General features: G+C 37.5%; 1 protein-coding gene across 1 annotated transcript in view; it reads left to right on the forward strand.

Annotated features, from left to right (window-relative positions):
- Nucleotides 1-710: 710 nt before the first annotated feature.
- The window catches only part of LOC121384125 (nucleotide exchange factor SIL1-like), a 29,277-nt gene continuing 5,758 nt past the window's right edge, over nucleotides 711-24,229 (forward strand). The window contains 10 exon segments of the mRNA XM_041514365.1: nucleotides 711-773; nucleotides 2,642-2,826; nucleotides 5,435-5,459; nucleotides 5,461-5,522; nucleotides 7,026-7,142; nucleotides 7,921-8,018; nucleotides 8,515-8,697; nucleotides 11,480-11,601; nucleotides 13,584-13,851; nucleotides 15,124-15,188. Of these exon segments, the coding sequence (XP_041370299.1) occupies nucleotides 2,661-2,826; nucleotides 5,435-5,459; nucleotides 5,461-5,522; nucleotides 7,026-7,142; nucleotides 7,921-8,018; nucleotides 8,515-8,697; nucleotides 11,480-11,601; nucleotides 13,584-13,851; nucleotides 15,124-15,188 (1,106 nt within the window). The 5' untranslated portion in view covers nucleotides 711-773; nucleotides 2,642-2,660.

Below are 24,229 nucleotides of genomic sequence, written 5' to 3' on the forward strand. Positions count from 1 at the left end.
CTTGGGCTATATGGTTTCATCATACTTTCATACATTGGCGTAGTCAGAATTTTATATTGGGGGTCATATGGGCGGTGGGCATATGTGTGTGTGTGTGTGTGTGTGTGTGTGTGTGTGTTTTGTGTTTATGTATGTATGTATGATTTGATAAAATGTAATAGTTTTTAAAACAAAAAGGTTTGATAAGTATGCATAGGCTATATATATATATGTGCCCGTGCGCCCCCCCCCCCCCCCCCCCCCCCCCCACACACGCCACTAGTTTCATGCCTCATGTATTGTAAGCAATAAAGCATTTATTTTTCTATTAATAATAATATTATTATTCTTGTTGTTGTTGTTGTTGTTGTTGTTAACTAGACAAAGAAATAATTAAGTGACGAACATCAAAGAAAGAACAATTTCGTGATTAGTCAAGGTTACTAAAAATAGATGCAGGTGTTTCCCCGCTCTAAACATAAAGTTTTTCAAAGTAGTGAAAAATACGATATATAAATTAAACGAAATAGGATTATAGTTCGTTGGAATACGTTAGACCTGTATTAATGCGATTGTGCGAATATGAATGTTCGACATACACATATATTGCAAGCAAGTGATAATACTAATTAACAGTTTTGTATTTGATACACAGTATTACGTTTTGTTTATTATTAAAAATTATCGTTTGGAACTCAACAATTTGATTCACATTTTGAAGAAATCGGAAACTGCAATGGCTGACGTGGAGGAAAGAGCGAGCGCCAAGTCAACATTTAGAAGAATGATGCAAGGTCTCTCTTTATATAATGCCCAACCTCCTCCAAAACATGATGTACATGCCAATTTTTTTTTGTCTTAAATTATTAGATTAAACTAAATTATGTACTTTTCTTATCGCCATTGATGCAGTGTTGATTTAAAACCAAAATGCAATCAAACTGTTTTACTTTTCGTGTGTTACTTAGTAGAACTGATTAGGATTACTGTATGTGACGGTGCGGCAGAATCTACGAAAGTTAAAGAGTAAGGTAGGGATAGTTTCATCAGGGTCATAGCCCAAAACATTCTAGCATTAAGCAGTCGCTTTATTGGGGAAACTTAATTACTGAAAAAGGGAAGAGGATATTTTATAGAACAATTACAGACAGCCCTGACCTATTCCCGGATTATTTTTTATACATTACGCACGTGCATAACGGGCGCTACGCCTTTGTTCATCCAGTCATTATGATAATAAAAAAAGGGTATCTTCGACCTGGGCTGCATTCAGTGAGACCAAACGCAAACACTTTGCTAGACAGTAGACTGGTTTAACTTTATGCTGAACTGCTCTTACCCTTATTAGTTATTTTTAACTTAATAACTACATCAGGTGGTAAAGTGCTCACTTGATGCGTGGTCGGTCTAAGATTGATTCCCGTTGGTGGACCCTTTTGGCTATTTCTCGTTCAAGTCCGTGCACCACGACTGGTATATCAAAGGCTGTTTTATGAGCTGTCCTGTCTGTTGGATGGCGCATGTAAAAGATCCCTTGCTACTAAAAGAAAAATGTAGCAGGTTTCGTCTCTAGGACTATATGTAAAAATTACCAAATGTTTGACATCCAATAGCCGTAGATTAATAAATCTATGTGCTCTCGTAGTGTTATTAAACAAAACAAACAAATAATAGTTCATGAACATTATAGTGTTGCATGCTGTAGTGGAAAACAAAGCTCTTTTTTATATGTAGGTGGACAGGTAATAAATTGTACCACATTGGCATTGTATCCTCAGCCTATCAAATATAGTCCAGAGGGACGTAGTAAGTGTGGTTCTTATATCACATACTGTCCCATAAAAGTGTTATTTGTACTTTTGCTTTTGAACACCATATTGACTCTCCCGTGCAATTTTATACTAAGAGTACAGAGACCAGTTTTGGTACAGCCCGGCCTCTAAATTGCAACCGATTTGGTCGCATAATCACACACACTGACTCACACCCACACACACACACATGTACACACACACAGTGGACTCTTTGTCTAAAACGGATTCACTTGGGACCGATAAAATATGCTGGGGTAGACAGAGTTCATTCAGAGTTATACACGCACACAATATACAACTGTTAATCAGTATAAATAAATTTTGTAGTGACTTTAGAAACTTGTACAGAGAATCACATGCTCCTAGGTATTCCATGGTTGGTACACAAATGTTGCAAAATCTCAATTAAGTTTTTTGTCTCGCCTTTACGAAGTAACAATGTGATATGTAGGTACATGTATTACTTTTCTGACAGCGACGGCGTCAAGTTTTGCATTAAAGTTTAATGTTGAAGTTTCGCATTTAGATCAACTTCTCACATGCTGTAAGTCCTAGATCGATGAAACACAAGGTTTATACAGGGACCCTCTGTAAACCGAAATTTCCCCCAAATCGGACATCTTTCATAGTCCTTTTTCAAAAATCAGTACAGAACTTAACTTCTCTAAACCGGATACTCCTTGAAACTGGACATTTCACTTGGACTCGAGGGTGTCCGGTTAGAGAAGTTTCACTGTAGTTGCACCTATGAATTTTCATCACAGCTTGTACACTAAAAATGTTAATTGTAGGCGACAAATTTAGTTCTTCCAAATTCTTGTTATTATTATTTTTATTTATTTTTTCAGACTAACTGCATATATATCCATGATGAGTTTTCTCTATAGAAGTATTAAAGTGACTAACCTGGTTGTGCTGGTGGTGTTCCTGGCTGGCTGTTACTATGGTTTGTGTGTGCAGTGTGAAACGTCTCCCCCAGGAAAGCAAGCTGCCCTCACAGTGGTGGAGATTGACGAGGCAGATGACGATGATGGTACGAAGATATATAGATATAGATATATAGCTAGACAGATATTTGAACAGTTATGATCGCTGTCTCAGCCAGTAATATATAGCGAAAATACAGAATGGCTGCCTATACTACCAGGTAGGCAATGATTCTCACTCTGATACACCAATAACCCTACGTTTGACATTTTTGAGTTCACCAATAACTAATATTTCCCATTTTAACCACTAATACATACATGTACACATGTACACTTGAAGAAGAAACCCGAAGCACCCCCTTTCAATAATGTTCTGTTTAAATATGAAAGTGCTGACATGTTTCTTTCTGTATAGTGTGTGTGCATTAGTGGTTAATATGTCAAATATTTGTTATCAGCGAACTCGAAAATTATCAATGTAATGATATTTACCATAACCATGTTTTCGCTATATAGTTATTTCTGGCTGAGATAGTGGTTATAACCATTCAAATGTCCATCTAGCTCTCGAACGGCAGAGTTCTCGGCTATTCCTTGAGCAGTACCACTATTAATAGTGATTAATGTAATTATATAGTTGTCCTTTATTAATTATGTTCATTCATTCATTCATTTACAGTTGTTAGTAGTATAGTAGTTTTCATTCAATCTTCATTTATTCATTCATTCATTCATTCATTGAAAGTATAAATGTTTATAAATTAGAACCTAGTTTATAAACATTTAAGGTTTTAATGAATAATTGTCAGCAGTAGTTTGCAAGTAACAATAATTATTATCACATGACCATTATATGGTACATGTATGTGTGTAATTGTTTGCTATCTGCTTTACTTGTGTGATCACCTATACTCTTCAAGAAAAGAAACTTGACATTGATTTTCAAAGTTTAATACAAAAAAAACATGGTAGACATGATACAAGTAACCAAAGATCAAGATGCCATGGGAAGGGAATTACTCTGTACATGTCCGAAACAGTATCTCTGGGAATCCACCTGAAACATGTACACAGGCATATGTGTGACATAGGGGTGGGCAAAATGTCAGTATTGGTTATGACCACCATGAGCCCTGATGACAGCTTGACAACGACACATGGAAGTAATCGAACAATGCACAACATATTGTGAAATGTTTTGCCACTCATGCTGCAGTGCCGTAAGAAGTTGCGGAAGTATCTGGGATGGTGGATTCCTCCAGCGCACATGCTGATCCAGTGCATCCCATAGATGTTCTATTGGGTTTAAATTCGGCGAACGGGCAGATCAGTGTAATGTCTGGACATTGTGGCGCTGCAGAAACTCCTGACTAACATTTTAAACATGTGGTCTGGCATTGTCTTGCTGAAACATTCTACCATTGATGTTCATGTGCGGAATGACGTGATGCTACAGGATCTCGTCTCGATATCTGATGCCCGTCAGTACACCTGCCACATGCACAAGAGCCATCCTACCACCATGATGGATTCCTGTCCACATCATGACACTGCCACCACCAAAACGGTCAACTTGTTACACGCAGTTAGGAGCATAACATTCCCCTCGATGTCTTTAGACACATGTGCGTCCATCAGCAAGTGACAGGAAAAAACGTGAGTCATCTGAGAACAAAACTGTTCTCCATCTGGCAGGTGTCCATCTCACCCTCATGCTGGCACCACAGCAGACACTCCGCAAAGTGACATGGGATCAATTCGTTACGTCATACGGGTCTTCTAGGGAAAATTCCTGCCTCCTTCAGCCGATTATGAATTTGTCTGGTCAGAAATTCTTCGTAGTCCAGGGATTTGTGTCACTGTGGTTGTTGCTGTTGTCGTTCGATTTTGAAGATGACACACCCGGATGTATCGATCTTGAGCAGCGGTGGTTACTCTGGGATGACGTGAACTTGGCCTGTCATTACTGTAACATTTTGAGTGGTGTTGTACCGTGCCCATAAAGCAGAGATGATCTATCTGGAGAGTCGAGACGCCAAAGTGCTTTACCACATGTTGTTGAGTTGGTCCTGCTTGCAATCTCCCAATTTGGCATTATTGCTTTGAGCTGACGTCAATCTTGGAATTATTGCATGACCTACAGTGTCGTTATGCAGTCTGTTTGAATCACTGCTGATGTGACGGAGGGTTCGGCATGAAAAGTTACTGAACTTCATGATACATGTGCTTTTCTGAGTATTGCGCTTTTGCGTTTCACTACAAACATTGGCTATGTTTATGCGAATCGAACATTTTATAGTGTTTTTGCATCACCATTCGCTCACTTACTTGATTGTCTTTACAATGTCTTTGATCCTGTAAAAATAATCCGATGACATTATTGTTACCAATGCCAAGTTTTTTTTTTTGAAGAGTATATTTTTGGCTTGGAAAATAAGAAACCTGATGCATTTAAATTATTTGTAGTTTGTATGTAATGGCTGAAATTATATTTTTGTAATGTTATATTTTATTCATTGAAATTTCTACAGTATGTAACGTCATCTCGTGATGATGTATTTATATAAGCTTATCACCTGTTTGCCAAACCACTTCATTTATTTGAATAAATATTGTTTTAAAATTATTGTTTTAAAAATTGTTTCAAAGTGAAATATAGATACATGTATATAGAGATATCAGTAGTTGGATGTTCGTATTCTGTACTTTCAGATGGAATTGTGGCAGTAGAAGAAAATCGGTGATTCTGATCCGTTAGAAGTGTTTTATCCTTCAAAAGAATGGAAGACTGTCAAGTCAGGTTGGTTTATTTATGTTCTTTGTGCTGTAGTTATTGGTAACCAGTTTCAGCCTGTGGTACAAAATGTTTTTAGATCAATGCACGTCAGTGGACCTAAAGTCTGAACCACAGTGTTAACAACTTCAATAAATTACTCTCCTACCTTTAATTACATTTAGATATCCACAACATTTTCTCCAGACAGAAATTGTGAAAAAAACAGTTGAAATGGCCCAGATTCCACATACTACAATGTAGATGGTAACCATGTCATCTATATCACAGGGCTTCTAGATTATGGTAGCCCCACTCCCATGGCTAGTGATATTCAGTGTTGGGCTAGTAAATAACTATTATAACTAGCCCAACAGCTAGTAGAAAAAAATCCTTTTCAAATGCTGAATTTATGTCTTATTTTGTAAATATGAATATCCTGCCACCTCTTCCCACCCCCAATCTAAGGGTTTTAAGCTCTATCTCCCTCTTTAGGTGACGTCTGATTATTACTATTAGTAAAATTGTATTTATTTAAAGTAGGGCTAGTGAATTTTTAATTATGGCTAGTACAGTTTTTAAAACACTGATCCCATGGCTAGTGGATTTTTATAAAATTCTAGAAGCCCTGTATCAACTTCGCTGAAATATCCAAGGACAAAAAGCATGTAGGCTGCCATTTTGCTTTTTTTTAATGGAATACTCTCCAAGAGGGATGGAAGGATGTAACATAATCTAACAACACCATGACGTGTTAGTATAGGCAATTATTACGTCAGATACTAAGGAGGCTTCCACCCCTCTTAAAGAGTCTTCCATAAAAAAAGAAAAATTGCATACAGCGAAAAATTAAATGCTTTTTGTCCTAGAAGATCTCAGCGAAGTCGATATAGGTGACATGGTTACATTCTAGTTTGTCGATATAATGGCTTTTTTCACAATTTCTGTCTGGACAAAATATTGGAGAAATCTAACAATAATTAAAGGTAGGAAAGTAAGTTATCGTAGTTGTTAACAATGTGGTTCAGACTTTAGTAGGCTGGTTTCCATTTCAATGTATGTGCATCAATAATAGTTGTGACAGAAGAATAGAGTTGATTACTCTGGAATCAAAATTGGAAACTATCATTTATCACCAACCCATTTGAAAATACTTGCATTGTGTTTTTTTAAATGTTTATTATGTTAATGGTTGTAGAATATTTGGAAAATTGTCTTGGAACATTACCAAGTGACAAGTGTATGAACCATGATTATTCCATAAATGGGTCAAGTTAACTGTATATGTATGTTTATTGTTTTTTCTTGAGTTTACGAAGCAAAAAGGTGAGATAGAGGTATTAATTTTTCAACAGTGGTGACGGCACCAACCTTTTTGTTTCTAAGATCCGTTTCCCCACAAACTGTAAGTCCTACCTTAGATGAAAGAAACTTAATGTATAGTTGCAACTATGGATGTTCATCACAGAGCACCAAACATTTTTATGGTAGGTAAGATATTTACTAAGAAAACATATTAAAATTTTTCAGGTCAGGCAATTCCCCGTGGGTTACATGTGCGGATGAACCTGCAGACTGGGAAGAAAGAAGCCAAGTTAATGGACGGTGAGAATGGTGTCAAGTACTGGGAGACAGATGGCAGGAAAGGTAAGAAGAACACAGTTTAATTGTTTAACAACACCACTAGTCTAAGAGCACTCTGATTTATTAATCATCGGCTACTGTATTTCAAACATTTGGTAATTCTGACATAATCTGGAGTGCAAATCTGCTACATTTTTCCATTCAATTTTTTTTTTTCATTTCAAATTATTGTCATGCTTATATCCACTTAAGGTTCAAGCACACTGGGCTGTCTGTCCAGGACAGTGGGTTAGTTGTTAGTGAGAGAGAGAGAGAGAGAAGAGGGTGTAGTGGTCTTACACGTACCCATTGAGTCGTTAAAACTCGCTCTGGGTGGGAGCCGGTACAGGGCTACGAATCCAATACCTACCATTATTATGTCCGATGGCTTAACCACAACACTATCGAGGCCGGGTTTTTTCCATTAACAGCAAGGGATCTTTTATAAGTACTTCCCCACAGATATGACAGCACATACCACTGCCTTTGATATACCAGTTGTGGTGCACAAGAAAAATTACCATGGCCCCCAGATGGGGATCATTCCCAGACCAACCACGCTACAGGCAAGCACTTTACTACTGCAATGCTGGGCTACATACAGCTCTTTCTTCGTGTTTCTTTTTTCTTTCTTTTTTTTTTTGTGATTTGGCTATTACATTGTAATACTTTAACAGCATAATAAATAATAATGAATATGTGTTCTGTTATAGTTGTGCTGTTAAAATATACAGATATTCAGTGTGATAAAAGTTATTTTTGTGATCAGTATAGAAATGAGACATTTGTGCTTTATTTGCAGGCATGTTGAACACTGGGAAGAAACAGTTTACCAGAGATGAGTTGAAGGAAGCTCTAAAACATTTCAAAGCACAGGATTCAGATAAAGATGATACAAAGGTATGTCTCGGTCTAAAAAGTTTAATTTAACATTTTGTAAAACTCATATTCGACACCATTGTTCAGACCACAAGCATGTGTGTGTCTTATTTTGTCCATACCTTTAGTAATAAGTTCCAAAGTAAATAAAAACAATTATCCACAATAATTACCACTTAAGTATCAAAGAAGTTAACCTCTTTTTAATTTTTTCTTTAAGTTAAAGTGAAAATTCCAAGTTGTACTAAATTGTAAAACAACATCAATGATTATAGATGTAAACCTTGGTACAAGTATTGCAACTGAGTTAACTGGTTAAAAATAAGAATAGAATTGAAATTATTATAATTCACATAGTTTTAGTCAAAGATCATTATGTTTCTGTATGGTAAATATCACATTTTATTTTGATGAGCCAGAAATTATTGGCATACAAAATATAAAACCATTAGGAAATCTTTGTTTTACTTTCATTATTTTATTAAAAACTAACGGCATATGGCTGTACTCATTGCAGAAAAATGATGGAAAAAAGAAGTTCCGAAGCTATGAAGAACTTAAAGAAGAGTTAGCAAAGGCCAAAATGTCGATAAAGACTGACGCAGAGATTGTGTCGGAGCTGGTGGATCTGTTCAGGAAAACTCCATTTGACTCTGACAGGAAGGCTATCCTGACAGATTTGGAGTACTATCTTCACCAGGTATTCAAGACACAATGTTGCAAATATTTGTTTTAATTTTAAGAATTTAAAATAGATCAGCTAGGTTTGTTTTCTTTCTTGCAGTGTCATACTATTCTTTGATAGTTTCCATTGTCTTTTATGTATAATTTTGACTACATGCCGCATCAATGCTCAGGGTAAATCATACATAGTTGGTAGAGAGGTTCCAGTGATATCATAGCGTTAATTTAGCTTTAAAAATATGGGCCACGCTACGACAAATTGTAAAATCATCGTAGGCTATGCCGTCACAACAGCACACACTATAGTGATGTCATAGCTTACAATGGTTTTACGGTTTCATAGCGCTAAGATAGATTGGAAAATATGGGCCACGCTACGACAAATTGTAAAATCATCGTAGGCTATGCCGTCACAACAGCACACACTATAGTGATGTCATAGCTTACAATGGTTTTACGGTTTCATAGCGCTAAGATAGATTGGAAAATATGGGCCACGCTACGACAAATTGTAAAATCATCGTAGGCTATGCCGTCACAACAGCACACACTATAGTGATGTCATAGCTTACAATGGTTTTACGGTTTCATAGCGCTAAGATAGATTGGAAAATATGGGCCACGCTACGACAAATTGTAAAATCATCGTAGGCTATGCCGTCACAACAGCACACACTATAATGATGTCATAGCTTACAATGGTTTTACGGTTTCATAGCGCTAAGATAGATTGGAAAATATGGGCCACGCTACGACAAATTGTAAAATCATCGTAGGCTATGCCGTCACAACAGCACACACTATAGTGATGTCATAGCTTACAATGGTTTTACGGTTTCATAGCGCTAAGATAGATTGGAAAATATGGGCCACGCTACGACAAATTGTAAAATCATCGTAGGCTATGCCGTCACAACAGCACACACTATAGTGATGTCATAGCTTACAATGGTTTTACGGTTTCATAGCGCTAAGATAGATTGGAAAATATGGGCCACGCTACGACAAATTGTAAAATCATCGTAGGCTATGCCGTCACAACAGCACACACTATAGTGATGTCATAGCTTACAATGGTTTTACGGTTTCATAGCGCTAAGATAGATTGGAAAATATGGGCCACGCTACGACAAATTGTAAAATCATCGTAGGCTATGACATCACAACAGCACACACTATAGTGATGTCATAGCTTACAATGGTTTTACGGTTTCATAGCGCTAAGATAGATTGGAAAATATGGGCCACGCTACGACAAATTGTAAAATCATCGTAGGCTATGCCGTCACAACAGCACACACTATAGTGATGTCATAGCTTACAATGGTTTTACGGTTTCATAGCACTAAGATAGATTGGAAAATATGGGCCACGCTACGACAAATTGTAAAATCATCGTAGGCTATGCCGTCACAACAGCACACACTATAGTGATGTCATAGCTTACAATGGTTTTACGGTTTCATAGCGCTAAGATAGATTGGAAAATATGGGCCACGCTACGACAAATTGTAAAATCATCGTAGGCTATGCCATCACAACAGCACACACTATAGTGATGTCATAGCTTACAATGGTTTTACGGTTTCATAGCGCTAAGATAGATTGGAAAATATGGGCCACGCTACGACAAATTGTAAAATCATCGTAGGCTATGCCGTCACAACAGCACACACTATAGTGATGTCATAGCTTACAATGGTTTTACGGTTTCATAGCGCTAAGATAGATTGGAAAATATGGGCCACGCTACGACAAATTGTAAAATCATCGTAGGCTATGCCGTCACAACAGCACACACTATAGTGATGTCATAGCTTACAATGGTTTTACGGTTTCATAGCGCTAAGATAGATTGGAAAATATGGGCCACGCTACGACAAATTGTAAAATCATCGTAGGCTATGCCGTCACAACAGCACACGCTATAGTGATGTCATAGCTTACAATGGTTTTACGGTTTCATAGCGCTAAGATAGATTGGGAAATATGGGCCACGCTACGACAAATTGTAAAATCATCGTAGGCTATGCCGTCACAACAGCACACACTATAGTGATGTCATAGCTTACAATGGTTTTACGGTTTCATAGCGCTAAGATAGATTGGGAAATATGGGCCACGCTACGACAAATTGTAAAATCATCGTAGGCTATGCCGTCACAACAGCACACACTATAGTGATGTCATAGCTTACAATGGTTTTACGGTTTCATAGCGCTAAGATAGATTGGAAAATATGGGCCACGCTACGACAAATTGTAAAATCATCGTAGGCTATGCCGTCACAACAGCACACACTATAGTGATGTCATAGCTTACAATGGTTTTACGGTTTCATAGCGCTAAGATAGATTGGAAAATATGGGCCACGCTACGACAAATTGTAAAATCATCGTAGGCTATGCCGTCACAACAGCACACACTATAGTGATGTCATAGCTTACAATGGTTTTACGGTTTCATAGCGCTAAGATAGATTGGGAAATATGGGCCACGCTACGACAAATTGTAAAATCATCGTAGGCTATGCCGTCACAACAGCACACACTATAGTGATGTCATAGCTTACAATGGTTTTACGGTTTCATAGCGCTAAGATAGATTGGGAAATATGGGCCACGCTACGACAAATTGTAAAATCATCGTAGGCTATGCCGTCACAACAGCACACACTATAGTGATGTCATAGCTTACAATGGTTTTACGGTTTCATAGCGCTAAGATAGATTGGGAACTATGGGGCCATGATGCTCCATATTTTCTTAGACGTCGTGTAATGTATGTTAAATTTTCAGATTGACAATGCAGTACATTTCTGTGACATTGGAGCCATGCCAGATCTGATCAGATGTCTGAATGATACAAATGAAAATATCCGAGCTGAGGCTGCTTTTGTTCTGGGTTCCGCTCTTCAAAGGTAAACATTTGGTATCTTTGATTACAGTTGGCAGTGGATGAAATGGGATGATCTGTAATTTTTCACAAACCAATCAGTGGGTTTTTTTTTTTAGATTTGGGATGGGGATATAACAATAGAACAGAGCAGAGTAATGTTTTATAGTATTTTGGGGAAGAGGGGATAGGACATGATCACATGTATATTAATTACTTAAATTTAAAGTTTTTCTGTTTCAACATAATTCATGTTCATTAAAAAAAAAATGTGTTTGGAAGGAGTGGAGTGCTAGTCCTTGTTGTTCATTGGGTGGGGGGTGGGGGGTGGAGGGAGGGTGTGCTGGGATTTAAAAAGATGGGAAACAGTAGTTGAGAGGGTGGAGGATATACACCAAGGTAAGGATCTTATAATATGACATTTTATGTAGCATATTATATATATAGCATTGATTTGACGGTTCCAGTTTCATGATCACTAGAATGTCAAATTACTGCAATCACAGTTTAGGAATTACAGCTGAAGCAATTTCCTGGCCATCCTCCAGACTTGTTTCTAGAATGCCACATTTTGGTGCTACATGTAAAACTGTAACTGTCCTTTTCCTTTGTTGAAGTTAGAGCACATTGATTAATCATCGAGTGTTGAATGTCAAACATTTTGTTAATTCTGACACAAGAAAAGAAAGAAAGAAATGTTTTATTGAACGACACACTCAACACATTTTATTTACGGTTATATGGCGTCAGACATATGGTTAAGGACAACACAGATTTTGAAAGGAAACCTGCTGTCGCCACTACATGGGCTACTCTTTCCGATTAGCAGCAAGGGATCTTTTGTTTGCGCTTCCCAAAGTCAGGATAGCACAAACCATGGCCTTTGTTGAACCAGTTATGGATCACTGGTCGGTGCAAGTGGTTTACACCTACCCATTGAGCTTTGAGGGTTTGGAGTCAGTATCTGGATTAAAAATCCCATAATTCTGACACAGTCTTCAGAAGAAACCTGCTACATTTTACCACTAGCAGAAAGGCATCTGTCATATGTCCTTTCCCACAGACCGGACAGCACATATCATGCCCTATGATATACCAGTTGTGAGGAACTGGTTGGGATGGGAAAAAACCTAATCAAAGAATGACTCCATTGAGGGGATTCAGTCCTACAACTAAAGCACATTGAAACCTCACAGTAAATCCACACCTTGCAAAGATTTCCATAACTTGTGTTCAATATCATTCCATCTCTGTTTGTTTGTTTGTTTTGTTTAATGACACCACTAGATTTATTTATCATCGTCTACTGGATATCACACATTTGATAAGTTTGACATATACATGTAGGGTTAAGAAAGGAAACCTGCTACATTTATTCATTGGTAGCAAGGGATATTTTATATACATCATCCCACAAACAGGATAGCACATACCACAGTTTTTGTTACACCAGTCTTGGTGCACTGGCTGGAATGAGAAATAGCCCAATGGGCCGACCAACATGGATCGATCCCAGACCGACCGTGCCTCGATCCCAGACCGACCGTGCCTCGATCCCAGACCGACTGTGCCTCAGGCGAGCACTTTACCATTAGGGGGCGGGATTTAGCTCAGTGAGTTGAGTGCACGCTTGAGGTGCTTACATCACAGAAATGAACCACCTCAGTGGACCCATTCAACTGATTGTATTTTATCTCGTTCCAACCAGTGCACCACAACTGGCCAAAGTCCGTGGCAAAGTGCATATAAAAGATCCCTTGCTGCATTAGGACAAAATGTCACAGGTTTCCTCTGATGACTTCTTGTCATAATTACCAAATGTTTGACATCCAATAGTCTATGATTCATTAATCAATGTGCTCTACTGGTGTCATTAAACAAAACAAACTTTTAACTTTCCCACTAGGTAATGTCCAACCCCCCACCTTGCAAAGATATCCACATCTTGTGTTCAATATCATTCCATCCCTGTTAAATTCACGATTGTTGTCGACATTGTTTTAACAGCAATCCAAAAGTGCAGATCTCCGCTGTTGAGAATGGTGCTATACAGTCGATGTTGCGAGTCCTGTCGACAGAATCTTCGTTCACCGTGAGGAAGAAAACAATGTACGCCCTCTCGTCCATACTCAGACATTTCCCGTTCGCACAGAAGAAGTTCCTGGAGCTGGGAGGACTGGCGTCGTTGAAGAAGCTGTTTGAAGATTCTGGTGCTGAGGCAGAACAACTGCAAGTGAAAGCCGTGACCTTGATGTACGACCTTGTTACCGAGAAGGTGAGATTTTTGTTTATCATCCATTAAAGGCTTTTGTAGGAGGTATCTCTGGCACTATAATTTTGCGATATCTCCTGTGATATTCTCCTAGGATATATCGCTTCTTATAATCTTGATTGGTCAAAGTTTAATCACTGCATTCTAATTAAAATGAAAAGAATGATAATGGATGATAAAAAGAATACCCCCTCGTGTCTTGTGATGTAATTTATTAGCACTCGTTGATAACAATAAACCTCAGATTTTATACTTTTGTAACTCGTGCTGATAAATTATGAAATCACAAGACACTCGGGGAATATCCTCTGTTTAACAGCACACAGGGCTGGCTGTGGGTAAGCAGAACATTTAATCTACTAATTATCTACTCATCTTCAAAAACTGCAGAAACCCAATTATTTTCTAACAAAATATTAATTAAACATGAAATTATTTCGCCATATTAAAATAAAATTCACCAAATGTTCCTAAAATTCACTATAGGCGAATTTGGTTAGTGTCAAAGCTAGCCCTGCACATTGTTTAGCTGGTGGCTTGCATATTGTAGTTGATGTAAAGACAGTTTGTTTTTGTTTAACAACACCACTAGAGCACATTGATTTATTAATCATTGGCTATTGAATGTCTGTGTGAAGACAGAGACAAGATGGTGCTGCTACTATATAAACTACCATAGTTCGAATTTAAGAATTTGTAGCCACAGCAATTTTGGAAGGTTTTTTTCCCACAGGCAAAATGCAGACCTAAGTCAATTTTGAGCTAGTAACTTTGACAACAAATAAATACAAAAATCAAAATCAAATATGTTATCCATTCAATCAGCCAACCAACCAATATTTATCAAATGTCAAAAAGCTGCCATCGGTAAAGTCCCCTGACCTACATGTATGGCATTTCACATCACAGCTACCCCAATTGCTATTAATTGATGCCACCATTAATTTCGATCCCTGGACTAATGTTATTGCTCATTAAAAGCATGTGGGTCTTCTATTGGTATTGTCCTTCTACTCAGGGAGTTAAGGACATACCATGGTGGTGGTAGAGGGGCATGATGTTTGGTTTGGCGGGGTCTTGGTGTGTGTCTCTCCACCCACCCACCCCCCTGTTTGAAAGTAGAGACTTTGTTACGGTTATTAAAATAAATTATAATTCCCATTTGTATGTGAAATTCTCTTTTCTAAATTTGTCCAAGTCAAATTACATTTCAGAAATTGAACCCACAACAAATATAAGTAATTCATGTTTGGATGTATTTTGTTTTTTCTGAAGGAGCTGACAGTCAAAGATTCAAGACAGGACAAGTTACTGAAAGAGAAACAAAAACAATACAAAGAGTAAGTTTTTTTGTTTTCACTTGTTTACATGTTTCCCTTGGTGTTTTTTAATCACTTCCCCTTTCATGAAATTGCCACATTACACTTGAAAAAAAGATTGTACGCATAAAATAAAATTAACAATAGTATTTATTTACACTACACTTCAGCATATTTTAAAATATATAGCTATTTGATGTAAAAAAACATGGTTATTTCCACACTTAGGTAAGCAAGAGAGAGGAGGGAAGGATAGACAGAGAGGAGGGAGGAATAGAGAGGAGGGAAAGAGAGAGAGAAAAAGGAGGGAGGAAGAGATAAAGGAGGGAGAGATAGGGTTGGTGGAAGGGGGAGAGAGAGGGTTGATGGAAGGGGAAGATACGGAGGGGGAGAGATAAACCTTCTTATGTCATATAGGCTATTCCAACTAAAAAAGCATCAAGGGATTATTTTGTGCATTTTCCCATAGAAAAGATTGTACAGTGTACCATGGCCTTTGATATACTAGATTGTAATAAATAGTTTTGGCGATATGAACTTACCAAATAATTGTGGGGTTTTTTCAAAAAGTAATAATATTAACTAGAATTAATGTTTAACAGCCTGTCAATTTAGCTTGATTTCATTCCTCTGCAAACCCCAGATACTGAGTTGGAAGCATAACGTTATGAGATATCTACATGTGTAGTACATAATTTTTGTGATTCCGACAGAATCCTAAACAAGAATCCTTAAATTCATTGCCTATTTAAGGCCCCTCAAAAATGTTTGTCTCTGGTCAGACCACAGTTTCAGAATTGATTTTGCGATGCATTTTTTCTTTCTTCTTTTTTTAAAGCATGGATTGCACAGAAAAGGTGGGTATATCTGATACCGAAATAGGGGACATATTTAAATTGTAATCAGAATGCACGTCCTAATTCATGTGCGATGGCATTTTGGCTTCAAATGCGGTTTTATAGCAAGAATAGCCCGGCAAAAATCGACGTCATACCGCAGAAAATTAAAAAACAAAAATGTTGATGCATGAGGGTCAAAATTAACACATGCTGACCAGAGACCAAAAATTTCTTTTGCTTAACGTAACAACACCTACAACAAACTATACATCATAAAACAAAGGTTAACAAAATAATAATAATAAAATAATACCGTATGTACATTGCATTGACACCATGATAATATTTGTTTAATAAATGATTCTTTGGTTGTTTATTTCTTAATTCAAAAAATGATTGATGTCAAGTACCTAACAAGTCATGGTTGTAGTGAGAGGAGATGACAGTTGGTAAATTGTACAAAAAAAGGGACGTACATGTATATGTATATTAATATCTTGATAAAATTAGGTCAGTTCAGTGAAGCACGAAACTGTCATCTCGGTACAAATATTTCATGTTGGTCGTTCTTTATGAAGGGTGGGTGGCACTGGTATCAACAATTGTGGGACAGTGTTTATGATGAGGATTAGGAAGATTTAGTTAACAGCGTATTCTATACCAACAAAACAGATAGTTTCTCACTTCCATCACTTTGAAGTGTCACACTGATGATGTCGCCACTTTAAACCATACTCAGGATTAGCACCTGTATGTCATCGACTATCTCAAACATAAATTGTCCACAAGCTGTTTTGTAGGAAACTTGTGTTGTTTTCTTTCTTAATTTGCATTCACGTACTCCCATGTGTATGTAATAGTAGTATATTAATGACCATGTGTGTGGCATACTTTGATGTACAGTTTTAAAAACAGGATATCTTTTCTAAGTCCTTGTGCAAATATATGCTAAACAGATTATGGGAGTCGGTCACCTGTCTGTATTGTAGTTTTATATATGTATGTATGTATTACCTCAGTAGAGAAGAAAAAAAAGCAGTTTGCTAATCTGTTTTTAAGTGACCGTTTTAAGTGGTGTGTTTACCATAAAATAACACTTGGGTGGCACATTTAATATTGGTCTAAAATTGGTTCTAGTTCTACTGCACTGTATACACTGTTTTGAGAGACGGGGAGAGGGAAGAAGGGAGGGTGAGAAAGAATGATAAAATAACACTTGGGTGGCACATTTAATATTGGTCTAAAATTGGTTCTAGTTCTACTGCACTGTATACACTGTTTTGAGAGACAGGGAGAGGGAAGAAGGGAGGGTGAGAAAGAATGATAAAATAACACATGGGTGGCACATTTAATATTGGTCTAAAATTGGTTCTAGTTCTGCTGCACTGTATACACTGTTTTGAGAGACGGGGAGAGGGAAGAAGGGAGGGTGAGAAAGAATGATAAAATAACACATGGGTGGCACATTTAATATTGGTCTAAAATTGGTTCTAGTTCTGCTGCACTGTATACACTGTTTTGAGAGACAGGGAGAGGGAAGAAGGGAGGGTGAGAAAGAATGATAAAATAACACATGGGTGGCACATTTAATATTGGTCTAAAATTGGTTCTAGTTCTACTGCACTGTATACACTGTTTTGAGAGACAGGGAGAGGGAAGAAGGGAGGGTGAGAAAGAATGATAAAATAACACTTCAAATGTATTATATGTATTGTAGTGATGTTCTGAATCTAATGATTGATTATAATATAAAATGTATCGGTTTGGCTCTACAAATGTGATGATCGATTACAAAAATCCACAATCGATTGTGTGGGAAAATGTTAACTGTAATAATTGTTCCTCCCGTTTAGATGATGAAATTGATGCGAGTAAGTTGAGTTAGGAGTTTATTTTCATAAGTACATGTATAAAAACCCCAGAAGATATTAAATAGATATTGAAGTAAATTAGCCATTTGTAGGGTCCATTTGGGGCATGGTCATTATAATTAAAATCCTTTATGTGTTCATATAATTCTAACCGATTGTGTATTACTGTAACCAACCAGTTGTAACCTGCATGTATGATAGATGATGAAATTCCAACCAATTCCCAACACAAGTAATAGGTAGCTTTGGCGGAACCAGAAAATCTATTTTGGGGGTTTTGGGGGGGGGGGGGGGGGGGCAATGGCATGAGGTGGAATGCCATGGGAACTTTGGGGGAGGTTTGGAGGGGGATCGTAAAAAAACATTTTGTTTAATATATAATAAAATTATAACTGTCACAAAATGTTTGGGGGTCGGGCCCCTGGGACTCCCTAGATCTGCCTCTGGGTAGGGAACTAATTAAGTTACCTGCTGTACACATATTTTACAACTCTGATCTGACAAAATGAAGTACAGCAGTTTCCATAAATGATTTAAAACTGGACATATATATATAATAAGATGCCTTCACCAGTGACATTCTTTTTAACTTGAAATTAATTATAAAAATTACCTCTCGTTTTTTCCGCTTCTTTTTTTTAAGTTGTTAAAAAGGAAACTAGCCCTCATGCAATAAACATTTAGCAGTCACTTTTCAAATGTTAACTGAAGGAAGTACTGAAACTGTTTCTAGAACACATGTTATGGAAACATATTTGTTTTACTGAGGAATTGAGAAAGTTATCAGCTAAAGAAAGAGTTCAGTAGGTTGGTCTAAAACCACGTCTGAACTCCAATCCAAAACCTTTGTGACCCATATTAAGCAATCAACTGTCTTAAAATACCCATTTTATTACTCCCATATACATGTATATAGGTGGCATTTCACAGGGCCATACCTAACCTAAATTAACTGGAAGGGAGGTGGGAGGCAGTACAAATAAATCAGGTCACATCAAGATAAGGGTGTAAATTCTGGCAAACAAAGAATTTTTTTTTTTTAAATACTGAATACATGTACCACAGGCACAGTACCCTGCAGTGGATTATTGATGATGGCTCTTCCATATATTTGTGAAAATGTTACCACCTTTTAACTTTAAAAAAAAACAAAATCTTTTGTTTTTAGATCATCTAAATCTAGATCATTAAAACAAAATTGCACTTTTTCAGGTGTTTTTTTTTTTTTTTTTTTAAAGGGCCAACTGTCTCTCCTCCTCCCTCCCTTCTTTAGTTGTGGTCATATAGTTTAATACAAGTTTGACTATACAAGCATTATGAAATGCATACCAACTGGTACATCAGTACAAACCATACATACATGTGTACATGTTACTGCAATGTTTATATGACATCACAAGTAGAGCCATTCAAAAGAGTGAAACACTGTGGTGGAAGTCACACTGACACTATTCTTCGATATAAGCATTTTCATCGTTTCTTGATAGATTCCTTATTTTCATAACTGACGTCCACAAGTGGGCAACGTTTTCGGCTGTTGAAAGCTGCGACCTTGTGTGTGTTTTACCTGCGTTTAGACAAGTAAAGGCCCACCTGCCGTGACATAAATCTCACTTCTTCAAACAATGCTGTTGATAAGCATTGGCTAGATAGTAGAGTAAGTCCCCAACAGTGATGAGAGCCTTTTGTTGTGGGCCAATTCTTACCTGGAACATTTAATGTCGTTGCTTTGTGTGGTAATTGATAACCTGTAGATCCTACGGCAGTGCCCTTGACTTACGTATTTCACTTTTAAATCAAAAATGAATGCATACGTGAATATGTAATGCAAATTTCAACAATCTGCCTGGGTCTTTCCTATGTTTACATACATTAGAGTGTATACATTGTACATGTATATATGTGTGCAAATGTATCGTACAGTTCAGGGTTTTCCCAGGTATGTTTTTTTAGGTGTTTACATTTATATTGTTGTCGATGTTTAACCATAAACATCTTTAAAATGTGCTGAGGTGTCATAAAACATTTTTTTAGAAATAATTTTGGACAGAATGCATATAAATAGAAGTGGGCAGGGCATAGCTCAGTGGTAAAGCACTCGCCTAATGAGAGGTCGGTCTAGGATCGATTCCCATCAGTGGCCCATTGGGCTATTTCTCATTCAAGCCAGTGCACCATGACTGAAATATCAAATACTGTGGTAGATGCTGTCCTGTATGTGGGATGGTGCATATAAAAGATTCCTTGCTACTAATGGAAAAATGTGGCAGGTTTTTTTCTTCTTTTTTTCTAAGACTATTTGTCAAAATTACCAATCCAGTAGCAAATGATTAATAAATCAATGTACTCTAGTGGTGTCATTAAACAAAACAAACTTTGAAATTTATAAATAGAAGTGTGTGAGCATGTATGGAAAAACACTGGCATAACCAGGATTTGGGTTTTTTGGTGGGGTGGGGTGGGGTTGAGAACATGCACATTAATTAGTGTCATGTTATGGGGCAACGTGCATAATAAAAGGTGGTGTGGAAATAGGAGGTGTGATTGGGGGGTTGGAGCATGGCCAGTGACCCATCCCCATTCTCCCAACACCTGGCTACGCCAGAACATTTAAAAAATAACCACTGGGAGTTTTTTGATTTGATGCTCAAAAATGTCATTTGTAACATTTAGAAAAGTCAATCCACTTAAATATTCTTCTATCGATCATACCCCATTTTTTCAATCTCTCTTAATCAATTGATGGATCTATATTACTATCAATATGGAACTAAAGACTGTTTAATTTATATTTATAAAATTATTTTCAAAATGTAGCATATGTTTGTTCAATGTTGGTCATAATTTGTTCGAACAAAGACTTCACAGGATATGTAATTGCAATGATGTGTGTTCTTTACTATCTCATGGTCCATTCCTTGACGTGGTGAGGTAGCTTGAATGTCTCAATGACTCAGAGAGCTATGCCAGCTGGAGTATCAGCTCCTGGTAGGGTCACCCAAGCTGGACTGGTCAAAGGGTAGAAACTAGACTAATATGGACTGGACAGACAGAGGACGAGTGTCAAGAAAGACAACTGTCTAGGAGAAGCAAACTCCAAAATCAAAACTGGGCTGGAGAGGCTCAGAATCCTAGTAAGGAAATTCTCCTAGGAGAAAGAAAACTCCAAACTCAAACCAAGTCCACTGAAGTCAGAGTACAGAAGCTGTGCATAAGCATTAGCATGCAAACTGAATGGAAATATCTGTACATGCACCAAGCTCTATGATCATCATCGTGTGTTCTTTATTCTCTTTAATGGATGCACCAAGTGAACTTGTAAACATAGCTATAGATGCGATAGGTAGCAGGAGATTGAATTTAGATTTATGACAATCATCGAGATAGATTTAGTAGAACGTAATGGATTTATGACTCACCTCGCTGACTGTAGAAGGTTAAGGAGTCATTCATTCTATATCGGCCTCTTTTGAAATGAGATACGTGCAAGGTGTCTTGCCACACATTGTAATTTTGAATTTCTCCAGTTTGCCAGTATACACATACATGTACATGTACTTAGTGTTTTCTCTTCTAGCTTATTTTAGCATAGCGTAGCACCATGTCTCAGTGGTTTAGTGCTATCTTGCCGTAATCAGTGACATGCTGCCCTGAGATTAAAAGAAGCCTAGCTTTTTTCAGTAATTAATTCTAAAATTGCCTTTGTAAATTAAAACACTCAGACAATGTATTATTAATTAATAAAATGTCCCTCTTTATATATTAATTTTGTCATTCATTTATTAAAGCAAGTGCATTAATTACATTTATTTTAATTTTAATTAATTTCTGGTCTTTAATGGGGAGTGGGGGAAGTGCCCTTAGAATGGTGAGGGAAAAAAGTGTTTAGTCTACAATGTCTTGGGAAAATACTAGTTAGTAGTTATAGTGGTATTACAGCTACATGTATCTTCTTGTTACACTTCAGCATGTTCATTAATAGATAGCAGGCAGTTTTGGGTGGCTATTGCAGCTGTTACTGTTGCCTATTTTTCATGTTTGCAGTTACATGTATAAAACTCTGCCCATTTGGCTGTCTCTTGTTCCAGCTAGTGCACATACCATGGCCTTTGATATACCAGTCATGGTGCACTGGCAAAGCCGTACTCACAAAAGTTTGTGGATGATTTTTTATGTTCATACCTTGATGAACATAAAACATATAACAGACAATACTTATAATATAATTTGAAGCATATTTACTAATATTAACATGAAAAGTTCATATTTTATTTTGATTTATTTTTTGGGGTTAAAACAATAACGCTCAGTAAGAAAAATTACCAGTATAAAATGACGTCATCAGGTATGACGTTACCTAACAACGTAATTTTTTCATTCATCGAGAAATGAACAAACTCTCATTGCTACGGCTGAACCAATGGGATGATATTATGTGGTAATGAATGTAATGGGAATTTAATTATATCTGTATGAGAACAGTGGTGTGAATGAATAACAGAGTATCAGTGTGCTTATTGAAGGAGACGTAATGGAAAGAAGTGTTTTATTTAACGACGCACTCAACACATTTTATTTACGGTTATATGGCGTCAGACATATGGTTCAGGACCACACAGGTTTTGAGAGGAAACCCGCTGTCGCCACTACATGGGCTACTCTTCTGATAGGCAGCAAGGGATCTTTTATTTGCGCTTCCCACAGGCAGGATAGCACAAACCATGGCCTTTGTTGAACCAGTTATGGATCACTGGTCGGTGCAAGTGGTTTACACCTACCCATTGAGCCTTGTGGAGCACTCACTCAGGGTTTGGAGTCAGTATCTGGATTAAAAATCCCATGCCTCGACTGGGATCTGAACCCTGTACCTACCAGCCTGTAGACCGATGGCCTGCCACGACACCACCGAGGCCGGTGAGACGTAATGGATGGGGGCAGTAGATTATCATGGAATATACGATGGCAGGAAAAGTTTATTGTGCAAAACAAAAGTGGGCATATGCTGAATAATGCTATAACCCTTGCACCCCTAGGTTTCTTCAGTGTACTATTATGTTAACATATTCTGGTCCAGAGAGGTTTGGTATCGGTATCATTTCAATACCGATTTACCATACCAAGCAAATTTTTAAATACCAAACTTTCGGTGTTGAACATTTTTTCCTGGCATTTGTGTATGAAATTTAATTTTATTTAGATGAAATTAGTGGGTTAGCCTTAACTCAGGCATGCATTTAAAGCCGTGTATACCAAAAATACGGCTCAATATCGGTATTGGTATTGTGTCAATACCGAATACCGTACCGATACCAAGGTATATCACCCAAAAAATACCGATATCGATACCGAACCTCAAATTTTAATACCGCCCAGCTCTAGAAATTATATATGACAATAAAGAAACTGTCATGAACTGCTGATTTTTTCATTTCCACCACAAACAATAGCAGCACCAACGAAATATTGAAACACCCCCTTGTGATTGAGACGAGACTTGAGGATAGATACAATGGCACAGACACCGTAAGTCCCGTTATATCAACACCACAAACTTGATCAGGGCAAGTCAACAAGCGGATCTAATCACAAACGGGGCTTAACACCATCTTGACTTCACATCAAAGAGAGATACAAATGCTGTAAACATTTTCTTATCACAATGTTGCCTTTCTCCCGAGGTATATTATTATGACAGCTGATAGTAGTGTGGCTCTAAATTAGGAAACAAGGATTATAGTTTTGGATATACAAACACACTGTAGCACGGACAACCTCTTCACCACTCTGTTTATGGCTGTCACAGAGTTTAATTCTGGGAAGAAAAACGGGAATAGGCTTTTACAGCACTGAGCATTGTTTATTGTTGTGTGTTAATTTTGCAAGGTCGGAGCCCAAGTGAGGGGCCAGAGTTACCATTACCATAACTCATATTTACTTGTGTGTAATTAGTAAACAGTAAAAACCTTTGTGTCAAGGTCGCACAATGATCTGCAGAATGTTATGACCTCTAAAACAGGTGTCCTTAATATCTGGGTGTACATTCTGTACATGTATGTGTTAGCCATGCAGTTATATTGCTATAGTAAGGGTTTACCAGCATGATATCTGTGATAAGCTGCTTCTCTTAGTCCCCTACCGGTCCAGGCAGAGGCCTGGGACAAAAGGTTTCATCTCTGTCCTTAATTCTGTTTGTCTGTCTCTCTGTCAGTCTGTCTGTCTGTCTATTTGTCTGTCTGTCCCACATATAGTTTTCTGGATGTTTTTTTGTTTTTTCACAGAGCCTTAAGATATTGAGCTGAAATTCTGTGTATAGCTTTATCGTGTACTGGGAGCGGGACGTAGCCCAGTGGTT

The sequence above is a fragment of the Gigantopelta aegis genome, chromosome 10 (genome assembly GCF_016097555.1).
Source record: "Gigantopelta aegis isolate Gae_Host chromosome 10, Gae_host_genome, whole genome shotgun sequence".
NCBI lineage: Eukaryota > Metazoa > Mollusca > Gastropoda > Neomphalida > Peltospiridae > Gigantopelta > Gigantopelta aegis.